The sequence below is a fragment of the Hermetia illucens genome, chromosome 5 (genome assembly GCF_905115235.1).
Source record: "Hermetia illucens chromosome 5, iHerIll2.2.curated.20191125, whole genome shotgun sequence".
Classification (NCBI taxonomy): Eukaryota; Metazoa; Arthropoda; class Insecta; order Diptera; family Stratiomyidae; genus Hermetia; species Hermetia illucens.
Genome location: NC_051853.1, coordinates 106,307,415 through 106,334,582, shown reverse-complemented (window position 1 = coordinate 106,334,582; position 27,168 = coordinate 106,307,415). Strand labels below are relative to the sequence as shown.

General features: G+C 38.6%; 1 protein-coding gene across 4 annotated transcripts in view; it reads left to right on the top strand.

The window, feature by feature from the left end:
• Positions 1 to 5,650: 5,650 nt before the first annotated feature.
• The window catches only part of LOC119656758 (disks large 1 tumor suppressor protein), a 139,324-nt gene continuing 117,806 nt past the window's right edge, over positions 5,651 to 27,168 (top strand). For 2 of the 4 annotated variants that reach the window (XM_038063329.1, XM_038063325.1), the window contains exons 1-2: positions 5,651 to 6,519; positions 15,809 to 15,940. In XM_038063329.1, the coding sequence (XP_037919257.1) occupies positions 6,117 to 6,519; positions 15,809 to 15,940 (535 nt within the window). In that variant the 5' untranslated portion in view covers positions 5,651 to 6,116. The remainder of the gene's footprint in view (positions 6,520 to 15,808; positions 15,941 to 27,168) is intronic. The other 2 variants (XM_038063328.1, XM_038063327.1) reach the window with 1 other exon arrangement.

Below are 27,168 nucleotides of genomic sequence, written 5' to 3'. Positions count from 1 at the left end.
AATAGTATGCTCTGCGGCAACACCCGCCAGGGGAATTTGTATATCAACATCGCTTCGTATTTCTGTCGGTACGCACCAAGGAAGCGCAATGTCAACTGACGTCTCAAATTGAAAATTTAGTATAATGTCATTCGCCTGAGACCAGCCGCATAGAGGGCTATGTTTCTGAGTAACAATGACAATGAACTGGCTGCGCTTTGCAGTCATGGATGCTAAGACATTGCGTTAGGCACACATTCGAAATGAGGACATCCGCGATCGATATGGGGTTGCACCGATGATGGAAAAATTGCAAGAAAGGTGTCTTCGATGGTACGTACAGGTATTTCGCGTTGACGAGAACTCACTTGCCAAAATTGTTCTGAATATCGAAGTAGACGGGAAACGACGAAAAGGTCGGCCGAAACAACGATGGCCTGATACGCTGGGTGGTGATCTTGTATCTCGTAACTCCATCCAGATCACGCCTATGTCCGAGCAAAATAGCACAATCGATCAAGATGAGCCAGCCCCGATTATGAACGGGATGAAGAACAAGAAGAGCGTACATACATATATCCACATGTACGCATTTAAGGTGATCATACACATCTGGATATTTCCACCTTATATATATGTATATATCAAATAATCGCATTGTTTCGAAACTTCAATGGGAGCTGGGAGAGAGTTAATTAAATTTAATTAAATAATTGATAAATTTGTATACCCTTTTGAATTCAAATTATTTTGGTTTCAATTTAAAATGACTTAACGCTTCCAATGCCGTTAGAAACAAGATGATCGGATCGAGTAATAAGCCTCGAAAAGTGGACGTCCACCTCAGTCGACGCGGCAGGACGGGCCCCAATCCTGTCGAGAAATAGACAAGGGTTCTTGCCCATTTTGGCGCATGGACGGCGTCAGGATGTAAGTAAGTTAATCCGAACAAAACAAATACGTGTCTACATGCTACTCTTGGTACCCTAACTGGAAAGACCGAGGAACTCGCAAGAGTCTTTCGGAAAAGGCGCATTGATATCTGCGCTCTGCAAGAAACCCGATGGTCTGGTGCCAAAAGCTACGACATAGAACGCGAACGCGGCAAAAATGGCTATAAACTTCTCTATTTTGGTAGCTCACGCACTCAACATGATGTTGGCATTGCCATCTCCGAGAGTTTCCGTGATGTCGAACCTCAACATCTACCGTTGATTGCCGTCCTGCGAGTTAAACCACCGATAAAACAGCGTGAGGAACGCACTAGCCCGCTGCGCATTAAATGGTGGCGATTTCGTGAGAAAAAAGAAGAAATTATCTCACTTACGCGATTACCAGCCATTATGATTGTGGAGGAATCGTGGAACCAAATGAAAGACACGATCCACAAAGCGGCCTCTGCAACCCTCGGGGTCACTAAGCCAGGTAAGCGGTACATCAACCGAGATACTTGGCTTTGGAATGATGACGTGAAATGAAGGACCGTGCAAATAAACGCCTCTACCACAACTTTCTCAACCATAAAACGCTCGCTAATTGGCAAATTTATAAGAATGCCAACCGGGTAGCAAAGAAAGCGGTCGCTATCACTCGAGTGGACCATTATAAACATCTTCACGATAAACTGGACACTCGGGATAGCGAGAGAGATCTGTATCGAGTTGCCAAAAGCCGAAATGGACGCCTACAGGATATCGAACACTTCTGTTGCGTTAATGTCAAGAACGGTACTTTGTTTACCAACTGATAGATGGCGAGAATACTTCGAGCAGATTTCAACTGAAGAATTTTTTTATCCTTCACTTCCACAATTATTGCCAACATTTGGAGCAGTTCAACCTGTCAGTGGAACTGAAGTCGAGAAGGCAATAAAACGAATGAAATCTGGAAAGCGAAGAGCTGGGACCCAACACTGTGGCTCAGTGAATTCTTTAATCGGGCTATTCAAGCAAGTAGAACGCCATTTGACTGGCAAGAAAATACTACAGTTCCAATATGGAAAAAGAGGTAGTCCAGCAGAATGTTAAAATTACCGTCCGATCCGGTTAATTTCCCATATTATGAAGATTTTTGAACGCATTTTTGAAAATCGTATTCGCGAAATCGTTGAAATAACCGTAAATCAAGCCGCATTTGTCAAGAACTGCGGAACTTCTGACGCACTACACACTGCGCGGAGAAACATCGTGACAAGCATCGCACTCTTTACATTGCATTTCTGGATCTAGAGAAAAGGTTTGACCGTATGCCACACGAACTCATCTGGTATATTCGTTTTGAGAATCATCTGGTATGCTTTACGACAACACTTAATGCCAGCAGAACTCATGCGCTGGGTTAAATTGCTCTATCACGATCCGAAAAGTAAAGTTCGAGGTGTGGCGGATGTATCAATACCGCTTCGTCGGTTGGTGTTCATCGAGGAAGCGCCGTCTCACCAATCCTTTTTGTTCTTGTTATGGATACCGTCCAATGGGATATTCAACGTCCAGTGCCCTATACACTGCTTTATGCAGATGATGTTTTCCTAGCATCTGATAGCAAAAATGATCTCAAGCAACTTGTCCAAAAATGGAATGATTGCCTCATGCGAATGAGAATTCACTTGCTAAGATTGGTCTAAACACCGAAGTGGATGGTAAACGACCAAAAGGCCGGCCGAAACAACGGTGGCTTGATACGCTAGATGGGGGTTTAAAAGCCTCGAGATTTGATAGAGCCAAATGACAAAATCGATGACGACGAGCCGACCCCGCTTGTGAACGGGACAAAGGCTGAAGAAAAAGAAGAGGAAGAATGTAATGCTATATAAATAATAGAATATATCCTATGTCTGATGTCTTTCGGGCAATAAAGCCACGCGAAATTGGAAATTATTGGCAAACGAAGCGATAAGCCGCAAATCAGGAAATCAAAAATAAACGTTACAAACCTGATTTTTCTGGCATTTGCCCGCAAGTGGAGATTTACGAAAGTTAAACTCAAAGTATTCCAGCATAACCCATTTAGTGTTCTGGTCTCCCCCTACTCAAAAACTTCCTCAAGAAAATAACGAACTGATTAGGCACATGTTCCACATTGGAAGATTTGGTTTCGACATATATATTCTATTCATATGTCAACTTTTCCCTCTTTGTAGAGTCTAAAATATGCAGTATTAAGGAGTATCCTGATACATACAAACAACAGGGGGGATATCAAACGAAATTTGTCGGAAATGAGCTACGACATTGGAAAATGAAGAGGAATGGCTGATGAAACTTTACTGGGCTAACTTATCAGGAATAGAGCAATCCAGGGTGCTTATGGGAGGTTACGAACCCAAGCTCTCCGAAGAATGTTAAACCTCACCAAGAAGAACCTCTGAATTATAGTGGGAATACTCACTGCAGGCAACTATCACCTGACGAGGGTCATCTACGGACACTGTCTTTAGATTCTGTGAGGAGAATGATGAAATCTCCTCACTTATTCCGGGCAGTGTCCAAAGTCCAAAGTAGGTTTAGGCACCTGGAAGAATAATTAATACCAGATGCTAGATTGAGATGCTTGGAATTAGGGAACATAATAGAGTTTCTGTCAGTTATAGGTTTAAACGAAATATAGGAGTGCAGTTTATGTCTATACTATAACCAGTAAAAATGCCCAATATTTATTTTAGGACGCAGTGTGACATCCTTTGACGATATTATTAATATAATATTATACCATTGCGCTGGGATTACTTCTTCTTCAGGGGTGTTTCTTCACGGCATCCAGAACTTTATTTATTGCTATAGAGGCTTCGTTAACATGGATTCACGTTTTTTTATTGCGTCTGTAACTCCTCGGTTTCATGTCGGCCTTTTCTACGTTGCCTTCTTGTCTCTCTTGAATATCACATGCAATTTATTCAGAATATTATGAATATGAATGGAAAATAATTTTCGAAACAAGGCTTCGTTCTGACGGAAAGTACACATTTAAATCTAAATTGGAATAGAAACCGAAAAATAAACTTTCTTTCTAATTGTTCCGATCTGGACAATCTCATACCATTAAAAAAAAAATGTAGATCAGTCTCGGCCGATTTAGACTTGACGTTACTAGGCGGTTTTTAACATGGAAATAATTCATACCCATGTCTTCTTATGGATTATATATAAGGCGACTAACAACACTCTGTAAAAACTCGCAATCTAGGGGCAAACGAAAGTTAAAAATCAATATTTCTTTTTTAAAAAAATTTTCAAGACCAATGTGTAAACTGAATACACCAGAATAATCACAGAGAAGGTGTGTAAACACAAAATCTTATTAAAATCGGTTTACTGTCTGTCTGTCCGTCACACACGCACTTTCCTCGGAGACGGTTGTAGCAATTGGCACCAAATTTGGTAGAAAGGTGGGAACTGTGGACGCTCACCCATATAGTGAGTTACATCCTTTTACGTTGAATTTACATGCGAAAGAGGAGTGTAATTTTTTTTTTCATCAAATATAGTCATGTGGGGTATCAACTTAAAGGCCTCGGTTAGCACTTTTCGAAGCCGGTCTTAGTTTTGACATTTTTTGAAAAGGTGGGGAGTGCGGGGGGTTGAAAATGATCATTTTTTTAACGAACCCATTCTCAGAAACTACCTAACCGAAAAAACTGGATGCCACTATATGGTGCCTAGACTCTGAAATACCCTCCATACATTACTATAATTTTTAGTAATTGACAGAAAAACTCCCCTTAAGTTCACCCTAGAATCATCAAAACTGTCGCTTCTCTGCAAACTCAAGACTATGAATGTCCATATCACTTGAAAGGGGAAATTTTCACATAATATATGCATATTTTACGTACCACATGCTAATGGGACAAATGCACACTCAAATCTCTTTATGAAAGAAATACACAAAACCTTTCTACCTGAAACGTCTAGCTTCCGGTTTCCCGACTCCTTAAAATTATTGAAGTTAGATAAGCTACATTTTAAGCTAGAAGTAAAATATGTGTGTAGATTGTAAGCCACTTTGAAAATAAAAAACTTAAACTTAAAACCCAGGGCAAAGGCATCATCTGACACGGACACATCGGACACATAAGAAGAGTCTGCAGTCAATCTACAAAATATAGTAACATACTATTATTAACTTTATTTGTTCAGATATCGATTGAAAGTATTTAGAGGAATATTTAGACGTTAACCATGATTTTTTCTGAAACTTTTCGATTAGGTGTGCTATCTATTATTATTAGCTATGCTATCATAGGCGGATTCAATTGGAACATGGCCATCAATTGCACCATGGGCGCAACTGGCGGCCAGATTACAACAGTCCCGCTATCAGCTTCTAGACTTGATTTTTGTTGGGAAATTGTTAATATGTTATATGTCATAAATCGAATGCGATTTCGCTTTGAAACCACGTTGTGATATCCCGAAAACCAAAGTAAAAACTTCCAAAAATCATCCTTAATGGAATTAAAACAAATCCAAAAGCGCTACCGTTTATCTCCCCAGATGTTCTCAGCCTGAACTCTTTGTTCAATTCATTTAATTGTGGCTTGCTACTTTCGGCTAATACTGTGTACTTTTTTTGCAGATAATAGATATTGGCTAGCATGTATCTGTAAATAGCATGCAAAATGTGAATAGGTTCCGTTGTCTTCCACGCTAATATGGAGAGCATTCCTTTTGAAGAGCTCTTCCCTAAGGCTTAACCAGTATTCGAACGTTGCAAATTCGAATTCGGCGCGAGTTGCTAGTTATTTTATTTGGAATATTCGAGGCCAAACACGTTTAGTTAATAGTATCGCGAATGGGAGCTCGGATTTTCTTGACTTCGAAGCGAAAGTTAACTCGAAATTAATCGTAATCTAGGAAGTAGTTAAAGTAGTGTAGTTAAATTTTGAATTGAGTTAACAGCTCAAGTCGAATTTCCGAAAAGAAGCCATTTGGTTGCACCAAGGAAAAATCAGAAAGCGCACAGTGACGAAAACTACATTTCGCAGATCCATAATTGAATTATAATATCAATAAAGTTCAGCAGAATGCACGTGCACAGTGCATTCATTCAGTTTACACTAATAGAATCGGCCAAGCCAAACGCCACAAGAGCAAAGTAGGAAATTTGAATGGATTGTGTAATATTCAAATGTGGCTTTAATGTTCGAATTCAGAGGTGATTTTACCACGGCTTTGATCGTTGTGCTGCAGTTCTTCCTGCAGGTGTATAATGGTGAATTTTTGAACCGGAACCTCAATAATATTAGCGATCCGTTTAAAACTCTAATAGATAGGATTGAGTTCAGTGACAGTAACGTAACCTGTGTAGATAAAGAAAAACGTGCGTGCGTGGAAAACGGTGCAACTGGGGACAAAGCCAAGCTGGAAGAAGTGAAAAGACTTCTCACCTCCAGGAAGATGGCAGTAGGAAGTGACGAAGATGATGGGAGTGAAGCGAATGATACAAGCGGTGATGAGAGTAAACTAGAACGTAAAGAAACTTGGCCAATAATCAACAACAAAATCTCGCAATGCATGTGTGTCACGATCCCTTGGCTAAGAAGTATGTGTACATATATCTATATCTATATTGTATTTGTAAGGCCTTTTACAGAAAAATCGAAGAAAACAGAAGGAAAACATTTCCAAATTGTCAATTGTTGTTATTGTTAAATGGCAATCGATATAACTGGGACAGAAAGGTGATGAAGTTAACTTGTGCCATATAATTGTCCGGATAGCTGAGTGGTTAGAGCACAAGGCTGTCGTACGGAAGGTCGCGATTCAAATCTCACTGGTGCCAGTAGAATTTGTATCGTGATTTGACGTCGGATGTCAGTTGACTCAACTGTCAATGAGTACTTGAATCAGGGTAATAATCTCGGGCGAGCGCAATGCTGACCACATTGCCTCCTACAGTGTATTGTAGTGTACGGTTACGGTCTTGAATGAAGAGCTCTAACTCACTTCAAGGCCATGTTCCAATTGGATTTTTGCGCCAACGTTTATTATTATTATTATATATATGTAACTGTCCACACAAGCAAAGCCAATCTTTTTCACCTAATATAGTCATTTGAGGTGTCGATGAATATTTTTCAAAGCTGGCATTATTTCTAAAGTTTCATGCAAAAGGAAGGAGAGCAGGGCTGGACAGTGATTATTTCTTTCGTTGATCCATTCTCAGAAACTACCCAACCGAAAACTATGACAAAAATTATGGTGGCCTATATACATACTATTGTGGCGCGGCAGGATTCGCAGCATTCGAAATTTATTTCGAATGTTGCGAGTGCGAGCGAATAGATGGCGCGGATCTATCCACTTTGCGTAGCACGCCACGGGAGTGGAAGATCGGAAAAAAAGTGTGCCATGAATTCAATAATTCCTCATGCCAAATTAATTTGTAATTAGAGTTTTAAAATAGAATGAATTCAATAATTCCTCATTCCAATTAATTTGTAATTAAAGTTTAAAATAGAACGAATTCAATAATTCTTTTGTTATTAATAAATAATAAGTATACAATAAATATTTAAAATAAAGAATGTTAAATACTTAATTGGTGACCCCGAAGAGCACCGCAGCCCCAGACATCATCCAATTCCGACAGCGTCAGGGGTCGTCTTTTTGTAACCGGCACAACGGCCCGGGCGAAGAACAGCAGCAGCGCAAATAACACATATTGGTGACGCCGGAGCACGCACCATAATTGCGTGAACAACCGCAGCCGCAGTCGTTTCCAGGGGTCGAAGCCGCCCCCGTCACTGCAGCTCCGCTGTCCCCGTCGCCGCCACCGCTGCCGCCACAGACGCCGCAACCACCACCGCTGCCATCACAGACGCAGCAGCTGACACCGGTGCTGCCACAGACGCAGCAGCTGCCACCGCTGTCGCTACAGACGCCATCAACGCAGCCCCAGCCACCATCATTGCCGCAGCCACTTCCGCCGCCGGAATCGTCTCCACCATCGCCGCAGAGGTCGAAGCCGCCGCCGTCACTGCAGCCCTCAAGATCAGCGCAGCTGACCGACACCAGCATCACTGCCACAGCCACCGCTATCAGGCAGAAACCGAAGACTCCGCCACCATCGCTGCAGAAGAAGCCGCCGCCACCGCCGCCGCCTTCACATCGACGCCGTCTTCACCAAAGAGGCCGCAGCAGCGAATCATTATTGTAATTTATTTTAAGTGAAATTATTGTTCAATACATTAAAAGTTAAAAAAAAATAGTAATAAAAGATTGAAATCGCTGCAAGAGACGGCGAGGAGGTGTTTAGCACCGCGAGTTCTCCATTTTCATTGGTGGTATTTTTGGTCTGCGCTGGAGAGCGTCCGCTTCGCTCGTCGTTGTTTCTCGTTTCGTGCGTGCATTTGTGGGTGCGGCCTGCCGTGTCGGTGTAAAGTTCACCGCGTTTCAGTATAAACTCACCGCGTTTACATCTCAATCTCGTACTTCTCAGTAAGAAAAATGTCTTTTGACAATAAAGACGCGGCAGGCCCATCGGACCCGCAAGTGACCGCCCTCGCCGTACGCGTTCCTCCGTTTTGGCGACGGAACCCCGAGCTGTGGTTCGTGCATTTGGAAGCACAGTTCCAAATGTCCGGCATCACATCGGATGCGACCCGTTTCAACTACGCGGTGGTCGGCCTGGACGAAGAGTCCATACTTCTGGTGTCCGACGTGGTGAAGTCGACATCGTACGTGCAGCTCAAGAGCGAGTTGATCAGGCGCCTGTCGGCAAGCGAGTCGTGTTTATGCGGGAGGAATTTGCTGCCGCAAGTTTGAGCGGTTGTGGGAAAAGTTGATGTTGCCGAGGTACGGGAAGAACCGAAACCTCCGCACCAGTATCGATGAGGTAGCTGCGCCCGCTGAGGGGGTCGAAAATAGTTAGGCGACGTGGCGCTGCGTTCTGGGTGGCCGCCGCCAAGGCCCCCCGCGGACCTAGTTTTTTGCGGTAGGAGAGAATCTACACGGTAGCGTACACCTTGTCGCTTTATTCCCGAATCTGCGGTGGTACCAGCAAATCCCTTGGTCCGTGGAGTGTCTTGACGACCTGCTACCGGATCGCCCTTTTCGGGTGGCAGACCGCGAGCGTGCTCGCGATCTGGCGCCCGAACGCTGAGCGTCCAACGTCGCCCGCATCTCGGCCATACTGGCTGTTAAAGCAGCAATCTCGCGCCTCAATTCACCCACCTCATCCGACGGTGGTTGAACGGCCGCCAAGGTTGGGCGTACGTACACCTCCTGGACCTGGTCGGCCGTCGCTGCCAGTTCCTCCAAGGAACCGGAGACGCAAGCGAGGATCGCCTGGGTGCCCTCCGGGAGCCGACGCAGCCAGAGCGACTTGATCAGGTCGTCGCCGATCTTGCTCCCACCCAATTGCCTCACTATCCAGGCCTCAAAATACCCTCCATACCGATACCTGTTTAAATAAAGTTAATAACAGTAATTATTATAGGTATATGTTTTTGGAAATTGACTAGGAACTCCACTTAAGGGGGTCATCCCGTGTGTCGGGTTGGAAAAATCGATTTTTTTTTTGCATGAATTGTATCTATATATAGTGGAGAATATGTGGGCAAAGAATTTTCCTATATTCCGAGTCCTTCAGAAATTACAGGGTTAAACAGGTAAGGAATTTGCAGCCGCGGCTAGAGTACTCGATGAGAAAGAGCATCGAATCTTTTTTACCTGTTAGTTTTTTACCTGAGCCTTATAAATTCGAATACAGGTATAAATATAAAAAGATGGAAAACCAGTCAATTGTGTAAACATATTTGCTGTTTGGAATAAAAAGGATAATCCAGTCTAGAGTGAGCACTGAAAGGCTTTCAAACCATACTCAGTTATATTTTGTTATAAGTATTGTGCTGTTTGTGTGTTCAGTGATTTTTTTAAATGGATCGTACGAAGGGAGATCGCTTTAACGTTCAACGTCATGCTCGCACTAAAAAACGAGTATTTCAATCGATAGTTATCAGAGAGGAAAAAGGACTTCGCATCAACATCAGCAAAGAAACTTTTAGCAAGCATGAACATGGATGTTCCAATTGCGACAAGTTTTGTATATTGTATATTGGATTTTGCTGGAGTTTTCTCCGAGAAAAGAATGGGAACGCGGTTTAGAAATGCAAAGAAGAATCACAAAGGCATTTGCGGAAAAGGGGCTGGAAAACTTACTGATAAGGACCTCACTACATTTTCTGGGCTAGCTATTCGTCGACACGCAAACTCGATAGCAGGAATGAAGCAAGCAATTTGGGAAACTGTCTTCCATAAATGTTCTACAGACGGAAATCCTCAGCATCAAAATTGTCCAGCAGGCGAGGACAGTTGGTGCAAATGGCGCAAAGCTGAAGCTAAAGGAGAACTGGATAATTTTCACCACGAGAAGGCACCTTTGACTGAAGAAGTTCAAACAGCCATCAAACCAATCTACGAAGATTTGTCACGAGATGATCTCTTGAATAGATGTTTAGAAGCAGAGACCCAGAATAACAATGAGTCGTTAAATGCATTGATCTGAACTTTCGCTCCTAAACACCTTCATTCTGGGGCCAATGTCGTAGAAATAGCCACTTTTCTGGCTGTAATTATTTTCAATGAAGGATTCAATGGCATTCTCAAAAATCCTAGTGACAATGGGATGTCAAGTTGGTCACATATGTCAGATTTATGCCGACCGCCGTAATGAAGCGCGAATTTGGCGGTCCGAACGACGATCGACTGACCTCGCTAAAAGAGCCACAATTGACACCAGAGAGCAAAAATCCGCCTTCCAAGACTTTTTTGAAGAAACGGAGGGTGCTCTCTATGGACCAGGTATAGTAAATTAATGGTGAGCTAAAATTTTACTGTTGATAATTTCATTTAAATTTTCAAATGCGTTTTTCTCGAAACTGCATCTTGAAAATCGGCTGCCACCATAGCTCAAAATCTATCCAACCAAATTCTTTGAAATTTTCACGGCTTCTTTAGTACATATTTCTACGGTCCGCAAACTAGGATAATTGCAATCGGACGGGTCGTTTTTTAAGGTTTTGTGTGAAACAAAACCTTATTAGAATCGAGACGGTGTCTGTCTGTCCGTCTGTCCGTCTGTCTGTCTGTCTGTCTGTCTGTCTGTCTGTCTGTCACACCCGATTTATTCGGAAACGGCTAGACCGATTGTCACGAAAATTGGTGAGAGTATGTAATCTGGTGATCCCTTTACATGCAGTAAGTGGCGCCATCTTGTGTTAAGTTTAAGGGGGGCTTCCCGTACATGTGAATGGAGGGTGCAAATTTTTTTTTCACAGAATGTAGCCATGTAGGGTATCAAATGAAAGGTCTCAATTAGTACTTTTCGAATCTGGTTCAATATTTGATATTAGATGAAACATAGGGGAGTGAGGGTTCAAAATATGACCCCCAAAAAGTGTAACAGGTCTCGTTCTCAGAACCTATCCAACCGAAAAATCCGACAAAAATCACAGTGGTGCATCTCTACGAAATCAAGGCCTCAAAATATATCCGGTTCCGATACCTGCACAAATAAAGTTAATAACAGTATATTTCCACATTTTAGAAATTTACCCGGCACCCCCCCTTGTGTTCATCCCAGAAGTACAAAATTTGGCATGCGTGTAATGAAGAATATAATGCACAGTTGGGTCAAGTTTGAAGAAAATCCAACTATTATTAACAAAGTTATAGGGGGTGAAACTTTACAATTTTTTGTGAATTTCGTGCACTCTAGAACCCGCATGACGTCATCATCACATATCAATCCGTCAATACCACAACGAAATGAATTCTTATGAATTGGGTCGCAGACAATTATTTTGTTTTAGTTTTTTAGTTATTTGCCAACCAGACATGGTGTATGTAGGTATATAATATATGCGTGCTAATGAACTTTGCGAGTAGTGCCTAATTCAGATAGATATAAGACGTAAATCGGAAATATGGGTACGATAAATTTAGATACGTGCATATATGTGTACAGTAGGTAATAGGCAGTTTGTTTGTTTAGGGTGAGCGTGATATCTATGGCTCTAATATGTACGTATGTCTTGTAGTTTGGAAAAATATGAAGGATTATGTTGGATTTGTAACTATATATGGACAGAAAAACGTGCGTCTCTTACATAAGATGAACACAAAACCTTTATACTCGAAGCGCGAGCTTCCGGTATTCCGACTTGTTTTATTCATAAAAAAAGCCGTAAAAAAACACCAAAATCCAAAAAATTTTGTTTGAAAGCCCACCAAAAATTTACCTTTTAAAATTTTCTAATTATCCTAGTTTGCGGGCCGTAGAACATTGTCCACATTAAAATGCCGTTTAGTTTTTTTTCTTCAGATGAACACAGCGCCCTCCAGCGTGGCAGCAGAAAAACACCTTTTTTGGAGATGGGTGCATAAATTGACACGAATTTCGAAAACTAGCTACGATATCAAGCTGACAAATTTATCACATATACTAGAGATATCAATAAACATATGGTGAAAAAATCAGGTTTCTATCTTTATCCAGTCCTTCAAAATAATTTTTCAAAGAAAGGCAAAAAAACGGCCTTCAAACGGGATGACCCCCTTAAGTTGATCCTCGAATCGTCTATACTATAGAGCATGATACTGCCAAGTTTGTTACAAATCGTAATGAAGTGCAACCTTATTATAACCAGCCTTAAAATAACAATTTCCTCGATTTAACAAATTTTTGGGAATCCTCTAGAACTCTCCATAAGAGTTAATGCAAAATATACCTTTACATTACGAATAATTTTTGCCAGAAACCTCTTTATAACGAATTTTCAATCATTACGGAATGTAAATAAAAAGTATAATTTACCTCTATATAACGAATTTCATCAGCTTATAACCATTACATAACGAATCCTACCAATTAATCTTCCACAATTCCACAATAACAACAACAATTTATACATTTTGATCATTGATCATTGTTGTTTGATGCAAAGTACCGTAAACACTGCTTAAAGTTTTTAAAGTAATTTAAAGTTGCAATGGCTGAGAAATTGAAAAGCTGTTCCTTAACCGTCGCAAAGAAAAGAAAAATCATTAAGTATGTAGGCGAGAATCCTACAGAGAAAAGAATGGACATCGCTTCAAAATTTAAAAAAAAAGACGAAATTATTTTTCGAAAAATATGTGGGGAAAGTGCTGGTGTCGATCACGGGAAATGTAATGAGTGGAAAGACAAACTTCCACAACAGACCGAGGGATATGGACCTGACTACATCTTTAACGTGGATGAAACAGGTCTTTCCTATAAATATTTACTTGATAAAACCTTCTCATTCAAAGGAAATAACGTCGTGGTGGGAAAAACAGCAAACTTCGTTTAATAGTATTGCTAGGAACAAACTGTAGCGGGACATACAAACTTAAGCCATTCATCATTTAAAAATATAAAAAAACACGATGATTTATAAATGTCAATAATTTACCAACAGAGTACACGTCAAACACTAAGACTTGGATGACCTGTGATTCTTTTAACAATTGGCTTAGAAGTCTTGACAAAGAGATAAAGAAAAACAGAATAAAATTCTCTTATTCATCGATAGTTGTGCTGCACATGGGGACATTCCACATTCCAAACCGGTGGTAAGCAAACCATAACTTACGACTTTTTTCTCTAATCGAGATAAACAAAACGAAGATTAAGCTTCCATAACCACTGTACAAACTGTTTAAACTGCTTTTAAATAAACAGTACAGTGTTTTCATCAAAATATGTTTTAATTTATTAGTGGAAGTTGTTCGCTATAACAAGGTAAGCAGATGTGTACCTACGTAATGTTGAGGTTAATAAACAAGTTTTCTTACCTTGTTAAAACGAATCGTAGACAAACCTATATAACAAACCTCATTGTAATAGATTACTGAATATAACGAATATTTGGTAATCCCCTTCAACTTTGTTATATCGAGGTTGCATTATAGTAACAAAGTTAAAACAGGTTAAAGTTCTCCCGTTTGTACAAATTTACTACATTCTGAGACTTTGAATGTCGGTATCATACTAAAGTGATTAGTCTCACAAACTAAATGTATAAACCCAGATATTCTTAGATAAGAAATACACAAAACCTTTCATACCTGAAAGTTTCAGCTTCCGGTTTCCCGACTTATTTTTAAGTTTTTGTGTGAAACAGAACTCTATTGAAATCAATTCAATGTCTGTCCGTCTAGCACACCCGATTTACCCGGAAATAGCTGAAACGAATCTTACGAAATTTGGTGGGATCGTGTGGTCTGTGAATCCAACAACAATCACCCCCATCGCCCTATCATTGAATAGAATTGCTAGAACGACTGCTCCTGCTTTTAGTAACTCGCTGGAATTCTATCATTACTTGGCCTTATTGTTCTAAAAAATTGTAATGGCAATTCGCGAGCGGGCGTTAATGTTGCGGTGTTGAGAAATCGTTCGAAATAGTGAGTCAATCTGTTCTTTATTTTCTTCATGTCTCTTAGGAAATTTCCGGCCACATCTTTAATATATGTATCTCATGATCGCCATATGACAATATTCTAAATATTGTCATGGCGCTCTATTGGGAGAGTCTTGAATCCTTATTTCTAAAGCTTTTCAATTTGCGAAATACGTCGTTTAATTTTTTCCTCTTGCAAATTTTGTCAAATGTTTTCTCTCAAATCTGTGTTTGTCTTCTTTAGCTCTCGGCAAACGCTGCAACATTTTTACTTCTAATGGCGATGGAATTCGGACTGTTACGCTCGTTATAGTTTCTGGGTTTTCATCTGTCGGTTATGTTGCTTGTCCATTGGCGAAAATGTAAAGTAGTCAATTTATTCACTATTAACTAAGTTTCTTTATGGCTTTACTTGATGGGCCAGCATTCTGAAAAAGAATTGATAAAAGCATAGAGCTTCTGAATGGTCATTTTTCAGCTGTTCCTAACACCGAGGAAAATTTTAAAAACATAAGATTTATTTGAATTTATTCCTTGGCTGCATTTTGGTTGAGGGTAACATTTGGATTAGCGTTTTGGCTTTAGGAGCTAGCACGAAAAGAGCCACACGTCGAGCTCAAAAAAGTTACTATTTGATAACTGTTGGCTTGTATGTATGTTGTTTGCTCGCAGGCTTGACGACCCTATCCTCATAGTGGATTTCCTTTTGTACAGAGGTAACAGAATTTATCAACTTGCTAAAAATAGCGGGCGGCGTCCAAGCCCCCAGCCAGCAAAACCCTGGGTCAAACCGAATTGCGTGTTGATGAACATAATAACAGGATATTTGAAGGAATTTAGTTGTGTGGTTTTCGAAGTTGTGGAAATTCCTAATAATAGTTATGATTTCGAAAACATAGCTGAGTGGTTAGAGCACAAGGCTGTCATATGGAAGATCGCGGCTCAAATCTCGTTAGTGGCAGTGGAATTTGTATCGTGATTTGACGTCGGGCACCAGTCAACTCAGCTGTGAATGAGTACCTGAGTCGAATCAGGGTAGCGCAATGCTGGCCACAGTGCCTCCTATGGATACTGTAACCCTGTAGGGTACCGTTACTGTCTTGAACGAAGTCCTATAACACACTTCAATCACTTGATCCAATTGGATTGTTGCGCCAACGATTAAACACAACGATTTAAATCCAGAATATAAAATCGAAAGTTTGACAGTCAAACGCTTCGGCTGTGGCACGGTCTTTTGTAATCAGTAAATTACTGTATTCTATCTTGGTGATCGGTTCCATAAATAAAATTTACATGGCCTGCAATTTTCAATTGCAACCTTTTTAATTTCAAATTTCAAGCATCTTTTAAAATGTTCTGTAACTTCCTAGACTGAAAAGGATTCATATGTTTTTTTTACAGAAGCTCATCGTGCTCTTGAACTTCTCGAGGATTACCATTCGCGCTTATCAGAGCCACAAGACCGTGCACTTCGTATAGCAATCGAAAGAGTTATACGAATCTTCAAATCACGACTGTTCCAAGCATTATTAGGTAAGTACACATTTGATCTTATTATGAAAAACTAAATAAATTGCACAAGGAACTAGTTAAATAATGTGTGTTAGTTCAATTTGAAACTCCACCGATTGCATTTTCTGAATGTTACAAATACATAGTTATAAACCGCATCAGCTCAGACTCGAAATTTACATTAAGGGATTGCCCACCCTTTGGCCTCAAGAACAAAGTTACCTATGTGTATTTTGTAAGTGGTGGTTAGTGGTTAGTTAGTTATAGTACATAATGATATAATTTCTTCCAGATTACATTAATGCACTTCTCTTTTATGAATTTTACACTGGCAATAGTTAATTATAATGTTATAAAAATGCTTTAAAAGAGGGGTAGTCCGCTTGCGTTGTAAAAATCTCCGGTTTGGATGGTGTGAACCCAAAAAAGTCAAAAATATTTGTGATCAGTAACAGGCTATCATCTTTACCTAAATAAAATTTGCTCATTCAAAAAAAAAGACGGGAAACAATTGATAATTGCAACTTACAAGTAATCGGTAATCTCTGAACGATAGAGACTTTCTGATATGCAAAAATTGCATTTTGGTCCAATGTAGCCCTTCTACGTTGGGTCTTGCTTTTTTTATGTAATGAAAGCCAAATAGCTCGCGGGAGGAAGAGCAAGGAATGTGTTTTTCGGCCAATACCGATGATCACGGACTCACAAAAATTAATATAATTATGTAAGTACTATCCCGATCTTCATGAAATTTTAAATATCAACACTTTCCAAAAATGCAAAATAAAGCTATTTTTAAAAAGTTCTATGGCTGGAATCATCCTTAGCGAGTTTTGCAAATAAATATTTTATTGTAAACAGGAGTCAAGATTTTGTGAAAATCTCGTTATTTCTGCACGTTATTAGCAATCAATTTCGTCTCACCATATCAAAGCTCTTACTGTACAAGACAATGTCTTGCTTGGCCACGTTCGAGAGGATAATATTTTTGGCCTCCTACATAAGAATTGGCGATTCCGTAGCCTACATAACGATGAAATTTATGAGCGATACAATGACCATGTCTGATTGTGGATAGAAGTTCAATTGGTTACGCTGGGCGGGTCATTTAATCTGTAGTGACGACCATCTAACGTGCAAAGTTTATAAGGGCAATATCTACGTTAGAAAAACAAGACTTGGCAAACCCTGCCTGAGATGGAACGATGGCGTGGACCTGGCCGCAAAACCGGGATGTCTGCAGTTCCTTACTAAAGCAGGTCTAGATTGAATACCAATTGCTGCACCGTTGATAATAATGAATACTATCGTATTATAGAAATGTATATTACATTATTTTTTTCCAAATATCATAATTGCATTTTTTTAAGTGCCTTCTCGTGCTACGTACTAGCGGGACAAATGCACACTCAAATGTTTTTATAAAACCTTTCATACCTGAAGCGTCCAGCTTCCGATTTCCCGATTTATTTTATTGTAACGTGCTCTAATTAGTCGCGCGATCTGCTCCACTGCTAGCGGAGGCAGTGACCGGTCTAGTTGATCAATGAGTGTGTAAGCTAGCAAGTCAAAAATCGAAATCTCGACATTTCAGATATAAAGGTTTTGTAGATTTTTCATGTTCATCAAAATATTCAACTACGGCTCCTATATGCCCATATGGACGGAAATCCAATTTGCCTGATGGGATGAGCATCGAGATTCATCTGCCTTCATCCAGCTGAATTATTAGTAATGTGGTTGCTCCTCTACTTCTGAAGTTCACAGGGCTTCTGACGAAGTTCGCGGCAAGCAAACAATGATCATTTCAAAGAGTATCTTCAACAGAGAATAATGTTTTATCGAAGCATTGACACTTTCACAAGCAAATAATAATTTTAAAAAAATGCGAAGGTGGTATAATTTTCGATGATAATCAAAACTGTAATTTTAAGGATTTGTGAAAAACAATTTTAATTGATTTACCATCTGTGTGTCTTTATATTTTTCATACAAATTTTCCTCAGAAACGATAATGATCAAATTAAAGATCTCAATAAGTAGTTTTCGGTCGATTTGGATCTTCATGTCAATGTTACGTACCGTGGATGATGCGTCTCTGGCAATGATAGGCACAACAAGTTTTCAGTTTAATGGCGAGCGACCTCATCAACGTTAAATATTTGACCTTTGGTCTAGTTCGCATCTATATCTTGGAATTTCTTTTTGAAAACATTTACGGCTGGACTTGCATACCTATCTCATACAAATTTTATTTTCTAACTTTGTAACGAGCCTACTACCTATCAAGGCAATGATTTTCCATTAAACTTGGTACTGGTATTGACAGCATCTCTTCCTTCGGCTGTGTAAACCACAGTAAACGTTTCCTTTACCTTTTCATACTATAAAAGCTCAAGAAGTTGACATAACTTCCTATTCGGCACTTGAGAGTAATATTCTTCTAAGGTTTATTTTTCACCCAGATTTATAGAGGAAATTAGAGACTTTGGCTGGTTATTTTTATGTAAAAACATTAGACTTTCAAAGCTCCTTTTACGCAGAACTCCCTCGGAATCCGTATAGTAATTCTAAGCTTTGGTACGAATTGGATACATTCCGTGGATCCTTATCATTGTATTGCCTTACTTATTTACAAAAATCGGTGTAGTAAATTTTATACTAAGCTTTATTGACAGCAAATTAAAAAGCAGTTGAATTAAATTCGCTTATTACTGATGCGTATTACTTCGCTGCTCAAACTGCACTGATTCTCAGGAAAACGTATTGCGGAAAACAGAATTTTATTCCGTATAAATTGACAGGGGAACTCAAGAGCATAGATGGTACTTACTACTACTACATTATATTATACATAACGACGAAATCTATGAGCGATACCATGACCGTCCGGTTGTGAATAAAATCCGGCTCAATAGGTTACGGTGGGCGGGTCACTTAATCCGTATGGTTGAGGATGACCCCACCCGGAAAGTCTATAAGGGCAATATCTATGGTAGAAAAAGAAGACGAGGCAGACCCTGCCTAAAATGGAGCGATGGCGTAGGTCAGGAATTGGTGGACCTCGGCGCAAAACCGGGATGTCTGGAGTTCCTTATTAAGGCAAGCCTAGACCGGATACCGGTTGTTGCGCCGTTGATGATGATGATATTATAATATGACTCAAATTTCTGCTATTAATTATAAATGAATTTGGAAAAATATTTCAAACCTTAAGGGATAGGAAGGGAAGGATAAGGAAAACCAACTAGTAACTTATTCTGGTCCTTAAAGTAAGAATTTTAAACCTGCCAAACCGCAGGTATAAGTATAATTGTGTGGAGCATATATGTAGCTAAAGTGTGCCCGGATAACTGAGTGGTTAGAACACAAGGCTGTCGTAGGGAAAGTCGCGGTTCAAATCTCACTGGAATTTGTACCGTGATTTAACGGCGGATACAAGTGGACTCACTGTAAATAAGTATCTGAATCGAGTCGGGGTAATAATCTCGGGCGAGCGCAATACTGACTGTAGTGTACCGTTACGGTCTTGAATGAAGTACTCTAACACACTTCAAGGCTCTGATCGAATTGGATTGTCGCGCCAACGATTATTATTATATAGCTTTTATTCCCTACACAGGGAATTGATGAATGAGAGCACCTGCCTAAGTTCCTTCCAAATGACTCTGGAAAGACCGAGTTCAGAAAAGCTGGAATTAAACAGTTCTTAGGCTTTGTTATTAAACAGGTGAAATGACGTCTATTTGGTGGCGATATCGTGCGACGGGGTCTAGGAATTTGCTGAACTGAGTCTTCGAACGGACCTCAGGGCCTTACTGAATGTTCTAGAAAGGTATGTGGATACTTTTCTGGAAAACTGCTTTCATGGGGCAGGGAATGGATTTTTTTTTTTCATGGTAACACGGTGTGCGTTAAACTTCTGGTAGTTCACCAATATTTAATTTATTCTTCTCCAATATCACTAACATTTCTCGACTTGGGAAAACCGAAGGAAAGCTTATATCGCACATTGAACCTTCTTTTTGTTTTCCTTTGAAAGTTTATCAACAGAGCTGATTTTACTTATGTTTTCAAGTTTACATCTTGGGTCTTAAACTTATATGAATAAAAATGCCAGCAAAGGGGAGAAGTAAAATCACATGGATTTAACGAATCATTAAAATACATATTTATATTCAGTTTACTAATTTTAGATTGAGATTACGCTGACTAATATTCTTTATTATCTTTTATGTGGTATTCACTTTTATTTATGTAAAAGGTTTATTCTTATTCTACAGTAAAAGGTATATACATATGCCTACTCAAGCAATATTAAGCTTGAATACTTTCACCCATTAATTCATGATGTGGATAGTGCCTCTCGCTGCTTCAATTTTCCATCCCGTTTATGAATAATAGGTTCAAATAAGAGGCAAATTATGCAAGCAAAAGAGTTCTCCATGAAAAAAGCACTCCAGACAAAGCCAAATACATAACTGAAATCATGACTTTAATAACCCACTTCTCCGCAGGATTTGCTTGGAACCTTGAACCAGGAATAGTTATGGTTTTCTTATGGTTAAGCGAATCCTTCTAATAGGATTTTTTTCAAAATAATAAAACATGTCAAACGAATTTTTAATGAATTAACTAAATCCCTTTCATGAAATATTAAAGTATTTACAGTGGTGTTGTCTTCTAAAACAAACTTAAGTATCTTAAATCTGGCGAAAAGAAGCTAAGGTTATGGAGTAAAATATGTACATACATAGAAATGAAATCATATCAACCTTGTCTATATGTCACCTTTATGGCATTAGCCTCATTTTTAAGGTTTTGTGTGATGATTCAATGTCAGTCTTTCTGTCACACCCAATTTACTCGAAAACGGTCGTACCTATTGTCACGGAATTTGATAAGAACGTATGGTCTGTAATTCCCTTTACATGCAGTAAATACAATGAGTTTGTGTTAAGTTTAACGGGGAACCCCATACATGTAAAAGTGGTGTATAAAATTTCTTTGATTGGCCATGTGAAATATCAAATGAAAGGGCTCAGTACTTTTCAGAACTAGTCTAATTGTTGATATCAGCTGGAAGAACAGGGAGTTGGGACCCTAAACGCAGTCATCATAAACTGTAACAGGTCTCGATCTCCAAATTTCCAACCGAAAATTCTAGAAAGAAAAAATTAATATAATAATAAACTGAACGTCTAGAAAATCTAGGCCCCAAGATACATCTCCTTCAGATATCTTCTCATACACTGTTATTAATGGTTTATTGCTATATTTTAGGAACTTATCAAAGAAACCCCTTTAAGTTAATTCTAAAAATACGAAATGTTCCATGAGAAAGAACATTACAGGGCGTAATAATGGATAGATGTACTTTGAAAGAAATCCTACTATTTTCAACAAAGTTTTAATAGGTCATATGAAAGTACTGTCCCTCAAGACATGATGCACAGAATGGAATAAGAAAAACCCATATACATGTGGCCACATTTATCCGCTTTTCCTTACGAAGTAAAGTGGAAATATCATTTTTTAAGGTTTATCATCATTTTTTAAGGTTTTGTGTGGAACAATTCGATGTCTGTCTGCCACACCCAATTTATTCGGAAACAGCTAGGCCGATTGTCACGGAAATTGGTAGGAGCGTGTGGCCTATTGCTCCCTTTACATACGGCAAATGGAGTCATGTGTTAAATTTAAGGAGGGCTCCCCATACATGTGAATGGAGGGTGCAAAATTTTTTTTTATAAAATGTGGCCATTTGGGGTATGAAACGCCCCTTCATTTGATATCGGGTATAGCATAGGGGAATGAGTGCTCAAAATATGACCATCAAAAAGTGTTACAGGTCTCGTTCTCAGAACCTATCCAACAGAAAAATCTGAAAAAAAATTACAGCGGTGTATCTCTATGAAATCTAGGCATCAAATTACATCCCGTTTCGATATCTGCACAAATAAAGTTAATAATGGCATATGTTCACATGTCACCCTTATGTCCATCCCAGTAGTACAAAATTCGGCATGGATGGAAAGGATAACATAGGGCACAATTTGGTCAAGTTTGAAGAAAATCCGACTATTATTAACAAAGTTATAGGAGGTGAAACTTCGCCATTTTTGTGAATTTCGTGCATTCTACAACATGTATGACGTCATCATCACATATCAATTCGGCAATACCACAACGAAGTAAGTTCATATGAATCGAGTCGCAAAGAATTACTTTGTTTTAGGTTTTTAGTCACTTGTATATGAATATCAATTACTCCAAACATGCGTATGTAGGTATATAATATATGCGTGCTAATAAAGTTTGCGGGTAGTATCTAAATCAGATAAATATATTTGTACATTAAACCAGCCGAATTTAATATACGGTATATATGTATATAAGCATACGTATGTGTGTATATGTGCTCGAAGTAAATCGGAAATATAGGTACGATCTATTTATATATGTGCATATATATGTAGAGTGCTCGGAAATAGGCAGTTTGTTTGTTTAGGGTGAGGATAATACATATACGACTTGTAGTTTGGAAAAATATGAAGCAATATGTAATGTAATGTAATATATATACGGATAGAAAAATGTACGGTGAAGTTTCTTACATAAGATGAACACAAAGCTTTTGTACCCGAAGCGCGAGCTTCCTGTATTCTGACTTGTTTTTGTTTCATGGATGGCATCGGAAATTGTAGAAAGACGCTGCTGCTGGCCGTCCATCCATATCCCTACTTCTCATTTCATATTCCTGCGGGAGGATAGTGAAGTATTACTTCGAGATAACCACCATGTCTCGTAAGGAATTGTGTTAAATGATAATTCAATTCATCGTATTTTCACTCGACCTATCTCTTAATACACGGGATCAGTGTATGGGTTCAACCGCTTTTCCGGAATTATGCTGCCATTTTCCATACAGCCGGCGACTATATTTTGGTCCTAGGCGTCATCCTTGCTAGTTATGAACTAGCTTTTGCTACCCTTCTCACGTGTAGTTCAACTACCGCTTAACTCAATCTGACATCGCTGATTGCTATTGCAGCGATCGAATGGGCTCGCTAAGTCCATACGGCTGCTCCGATATACCACCCACTAGCTCTATGAACGGAAGCGGCCTGTAGTATATCATCTTCAATCCCGGATAGAGCTATATGAGGTATTTTTTGGGCTTCGGAGCAGAATAAACTTCTGTCTCTTCTACTGGGCAGGAAACACTCCAATTCAAACTTGAGGGCTTTGTTCAGAATCCCGTTTAATACAGGGGTCCTATTATCTCCAATCTGTCCACAGATCTCTTGTAGTTCTAGGTCTATTTTCTTCATGTACGATCAATTTAGATGCTACATATATATGTACGCACCTATGAGCGGTATAATGGGTGATGTTTGTTTCTTTATGATGAGCATAAAAATTATATCTATACGATTTAGAATATATAACTTGGAGTTTTGAAATGCATGAAAGAATATTTTAAATTTTTAGCAATGTATGAATGGGAAAATATATATTGAAAGTTCCTCTTCAATAGAAACTAAACAATCTGGGAACCCTTCTGTAAAATTGCAGTAATATAGGTTTTAATATGAAGCAGCATACTGAAAAGTTTTTTGGAAATCCGACTGTTATTAAGAAAGTTATACTACGGCTGCTTATAAGGCTTAGGACTTAAGGGGTAATATCAGCTTGTGTAATTTCTTTTAACACTTTTTTTTTTATTAGCTAAAATGCTTTCTTATTTATTTAAAATTTATACCCAAAAGTATAACAAGAAATTTTTTTTTAAATGGACGATAAAGTCGATTTTATGAGTAAAGCCTCAAAAAAAAAACGCTAGAAAATGCGAAATAGGAATAATGCAAGTTATGAATCAGCTTGGTATTATTACAATGATATTTTATTGTTATAACTTTCGCTCAGAAGCTGACACTATGTGTACAGTGCAATTTGAGCGTTATCTCATTGAAGAAGCTAGAGAAGTCTGTAGAACATGTTTTTCACAAAAGAAGATTTTTCAATTTTCAACCAATTTTTTCGATCCACTAAAATTCTAAAATTTTTAGGCCAATTCCTCAAAAAATAAGTTTTTACTCCAAATTGACGCCATTTTATTAGAAATCCATATTTTTTAGGTTTTTAAATCTACTTTAGGATTTTTTTTGGTTTTTACTTTAGATAGAAAATTGCGATCTGTGGACTTTCGCTCATGGAGGTCATGCAAGCTATTGCGTCGCCATTTTGCTTTCAAATAATGTAAAAATATTTTTTCTTATACCTTAAGCTTTAGATTAACATATAGAAACAGGCAGAACTAAAAAATTATGATTTATTTTTCTTCTATAAATCGTCGGAAATGACCCTTGATATCATGCACACAAGATAGTATCACCCCTTAACTTGGAGGATCGATCTTCCAGTGACTTAATGAAGTCGTAGGCAATGCACAGTAAACACGTAAATTGCCTCTGGCAGCAATTTGTCAATTTCATTTGTTGAACAAACGGCGCTTTTTACTCAGGCAATGGGGCTTATTTGAAGGGTGGTGCAGCTCCCATAATATTTTCAACTATTGGTATTGTATCTAAATCCTTTACAACTTCACTAGATGTCCTGGGACGTCTGGTTCAACCCATATGGAAGTTCACTATTCTGCAAACATGCCCATTGTCGCGGGGAGTTCTAGGCGGATTTTCCCACTAGCCTACTACCGACCACCATATTTTAAGCGAGTAGGATCGTCCGTTTATAATAATTTTTTGCAATGTTGATTTTTTTGAGCAAATTTTCTACCTTTTAGAGGAGTAAAAAAGATAGCACACAATACATTCCTCTTAAATTAGTTTCTGTTCCTCCACCAGATCACTTCAGATTCGACTTTTAAGGCAGGACGATCATATTATAAATATCCAGGGGAGAGTGGAAAACAGCTTTAGGAAACAGAAGGTTTCGATTACATGAAAAATGGGAGGCGGTGAAATATTGAACTCGTCAGAAATTGATACAGGAGTCGAATCATTAATTTGATTGAGATTACGGTGAAAAAAGTCATCAGATCGACCATGAGTGATAATGCGAAGCCACTATCCAAAGAGAATATGTCAAGTTTTTAAATTTATTGGAAATTCAACCAAACATTACAAGCTTATCTTCGTTTTTTTCCTTTTTAATTACTTCCTCTGGGTGTGCTATCTTTTTAAGGTTTTGTGTTGAACAAAACTTTATTAAAACCGATCTACTGTCTGTTTGTCTGTCTGTCCCTCACACGCCACATATAAAGAGTTACATCCTTTTACGTCGAATTTTTCACCAAATATAATCATATGAGGTATCAAATGAAAGGTGTCGGTTAGTACTTTCCAAAGTTGATCTTAGTTATGACATTTGTTGGAAAGGCGAGGAGTTCGAGGGGTCGAAATTGATCATTTATTTAACGGGCCCATTCTCAGAAACAGTCCAATCGAAAAATCTGAAAAAAAATCAATCATTTTGCTACCACTATATGGTGGCTAGGCTCCGAAATACCTTTCATACCAATATAGGTTATAATAGAGCAAATTCAGGATTTTGATTGTCAATATCACCCGAAAATGTATACTCTCTCATAATATATGCGTATATTACTTGTTAGGTGCTAATGGGATAAATTCACACTCAAATGTCTTTATAAAAGAAATGCACAAAACCTTCCATACCTGAAGAGTGCAGCTTCCGGTTTCCCGACTTGTTTTCATAAAATCCGCCATAAAAGTTCAATCTTTGAGAAAAATGCAATTATTTTGAAGTATGAAAATGAATTTTAATCTACCTGTCTAATTTTTTACAAATTTCGTTCATCTTTGTTATGCACACTCTATCTATCTCTATCTTATATTAAAAAAAAAAGAATAATTTATTGAGTGCTTTTTATTACCTCATAACAAATCAATATAAATTATACAACTGTAACACAAAATTTACTATAAAATAAGCAGAAATTTCTCATAGAAAAGCCAAATAAATCTTGTTTCTTCGGAAAAAACTCAAAAAGGTTATTCACTGAGGTGTTGATATTTGTTAAAATTCTGTTTTGGAAAAATGCCTAAAATGTTTTTCAGTTGTGTAAATGATTTTATTTCCAATGGAATCAATATATTCTACGAAAAAGGTAGTTTCGTATGCTGAAATTTTAATGTGAAAATTTGGAAAAAAAGACATTTTTATGTCGAAAGTGTTTTTAGGTTTTTATTAATTTCTTTGTTTAAATTGGACTTGTAATCGAGAAGGCATGTTTTCATATTATTTTCTTATTAGTTCTTATTTCTGTCGACATTTTATAATAATATATAATATTATTGGGTTTATAACGGCCTATATTTCTCTCACCTATGTGCTCAGTGGAAGCCTCTACAGTAGGCAAGAGGCCCTTTTCATAATTTCTGTATAAGTTGCCGAGTTTCAGCGCCTTCTAGCATTGCTTCTACGTCACACCGTGACTCCCGGATCTGGGCCAATTTAGTCGGGCGGAATTCATTTCCTCTGTGCGTTTTTTCCTAAGCTCGTTAAACTTCAAACTATTTTCCTATCACCGTTGTTTTGCAGCTGGGCTGTTTCAATCCACATGATGAGCATCCTTTAATTCCGCAGCAATTTCTGAAATGATTTTAAGATGATTGCATAGAGATATTCGGGTTCCTATTCTCACCGCTATTTATATACCGTAAGGGTACTTTTCACACCCAGAGCGATATTAGTAGTGTTTTTAAAATTCTGATTTCTCAGAAATGGAAAAGCATACTGATTTGCTGTTTTTTAAGGTTTTGTATAAAACAAAAGTGGATGCATTTTTTTCAGACACGGTTGTAGCGATTGACACCAAATGTGGTGGAAAGGTGAGAACTGTGAACCTTCACGCATAGGGTGAGTTACATCATTCTACGTCGAATTTACATGCAAACAGGGGCCGTACATTTTTTTTCATTAAATGTAGTCATGTGGGGTATCAAATGAAAGGCCTCGGTTAGTATTTTCCGAAGCCGGTCATAATTTTGACATTTATTGGAAAGGTGGGGAGTCCGGCGAGTTGAAAGTGATCATTTCTTTAACGGACCCATTCTCAGAAACTACTCAACCGAACAATCTGAGGTTGTCACTATATGGTGCCTAGGCTCCGAAATACCCTACATACCGATATTTTTTCAAATAAAGTTAATAATAGTATATTACTATAATTTTTAGTAATTGACTGGACAACCCCCGTTAAG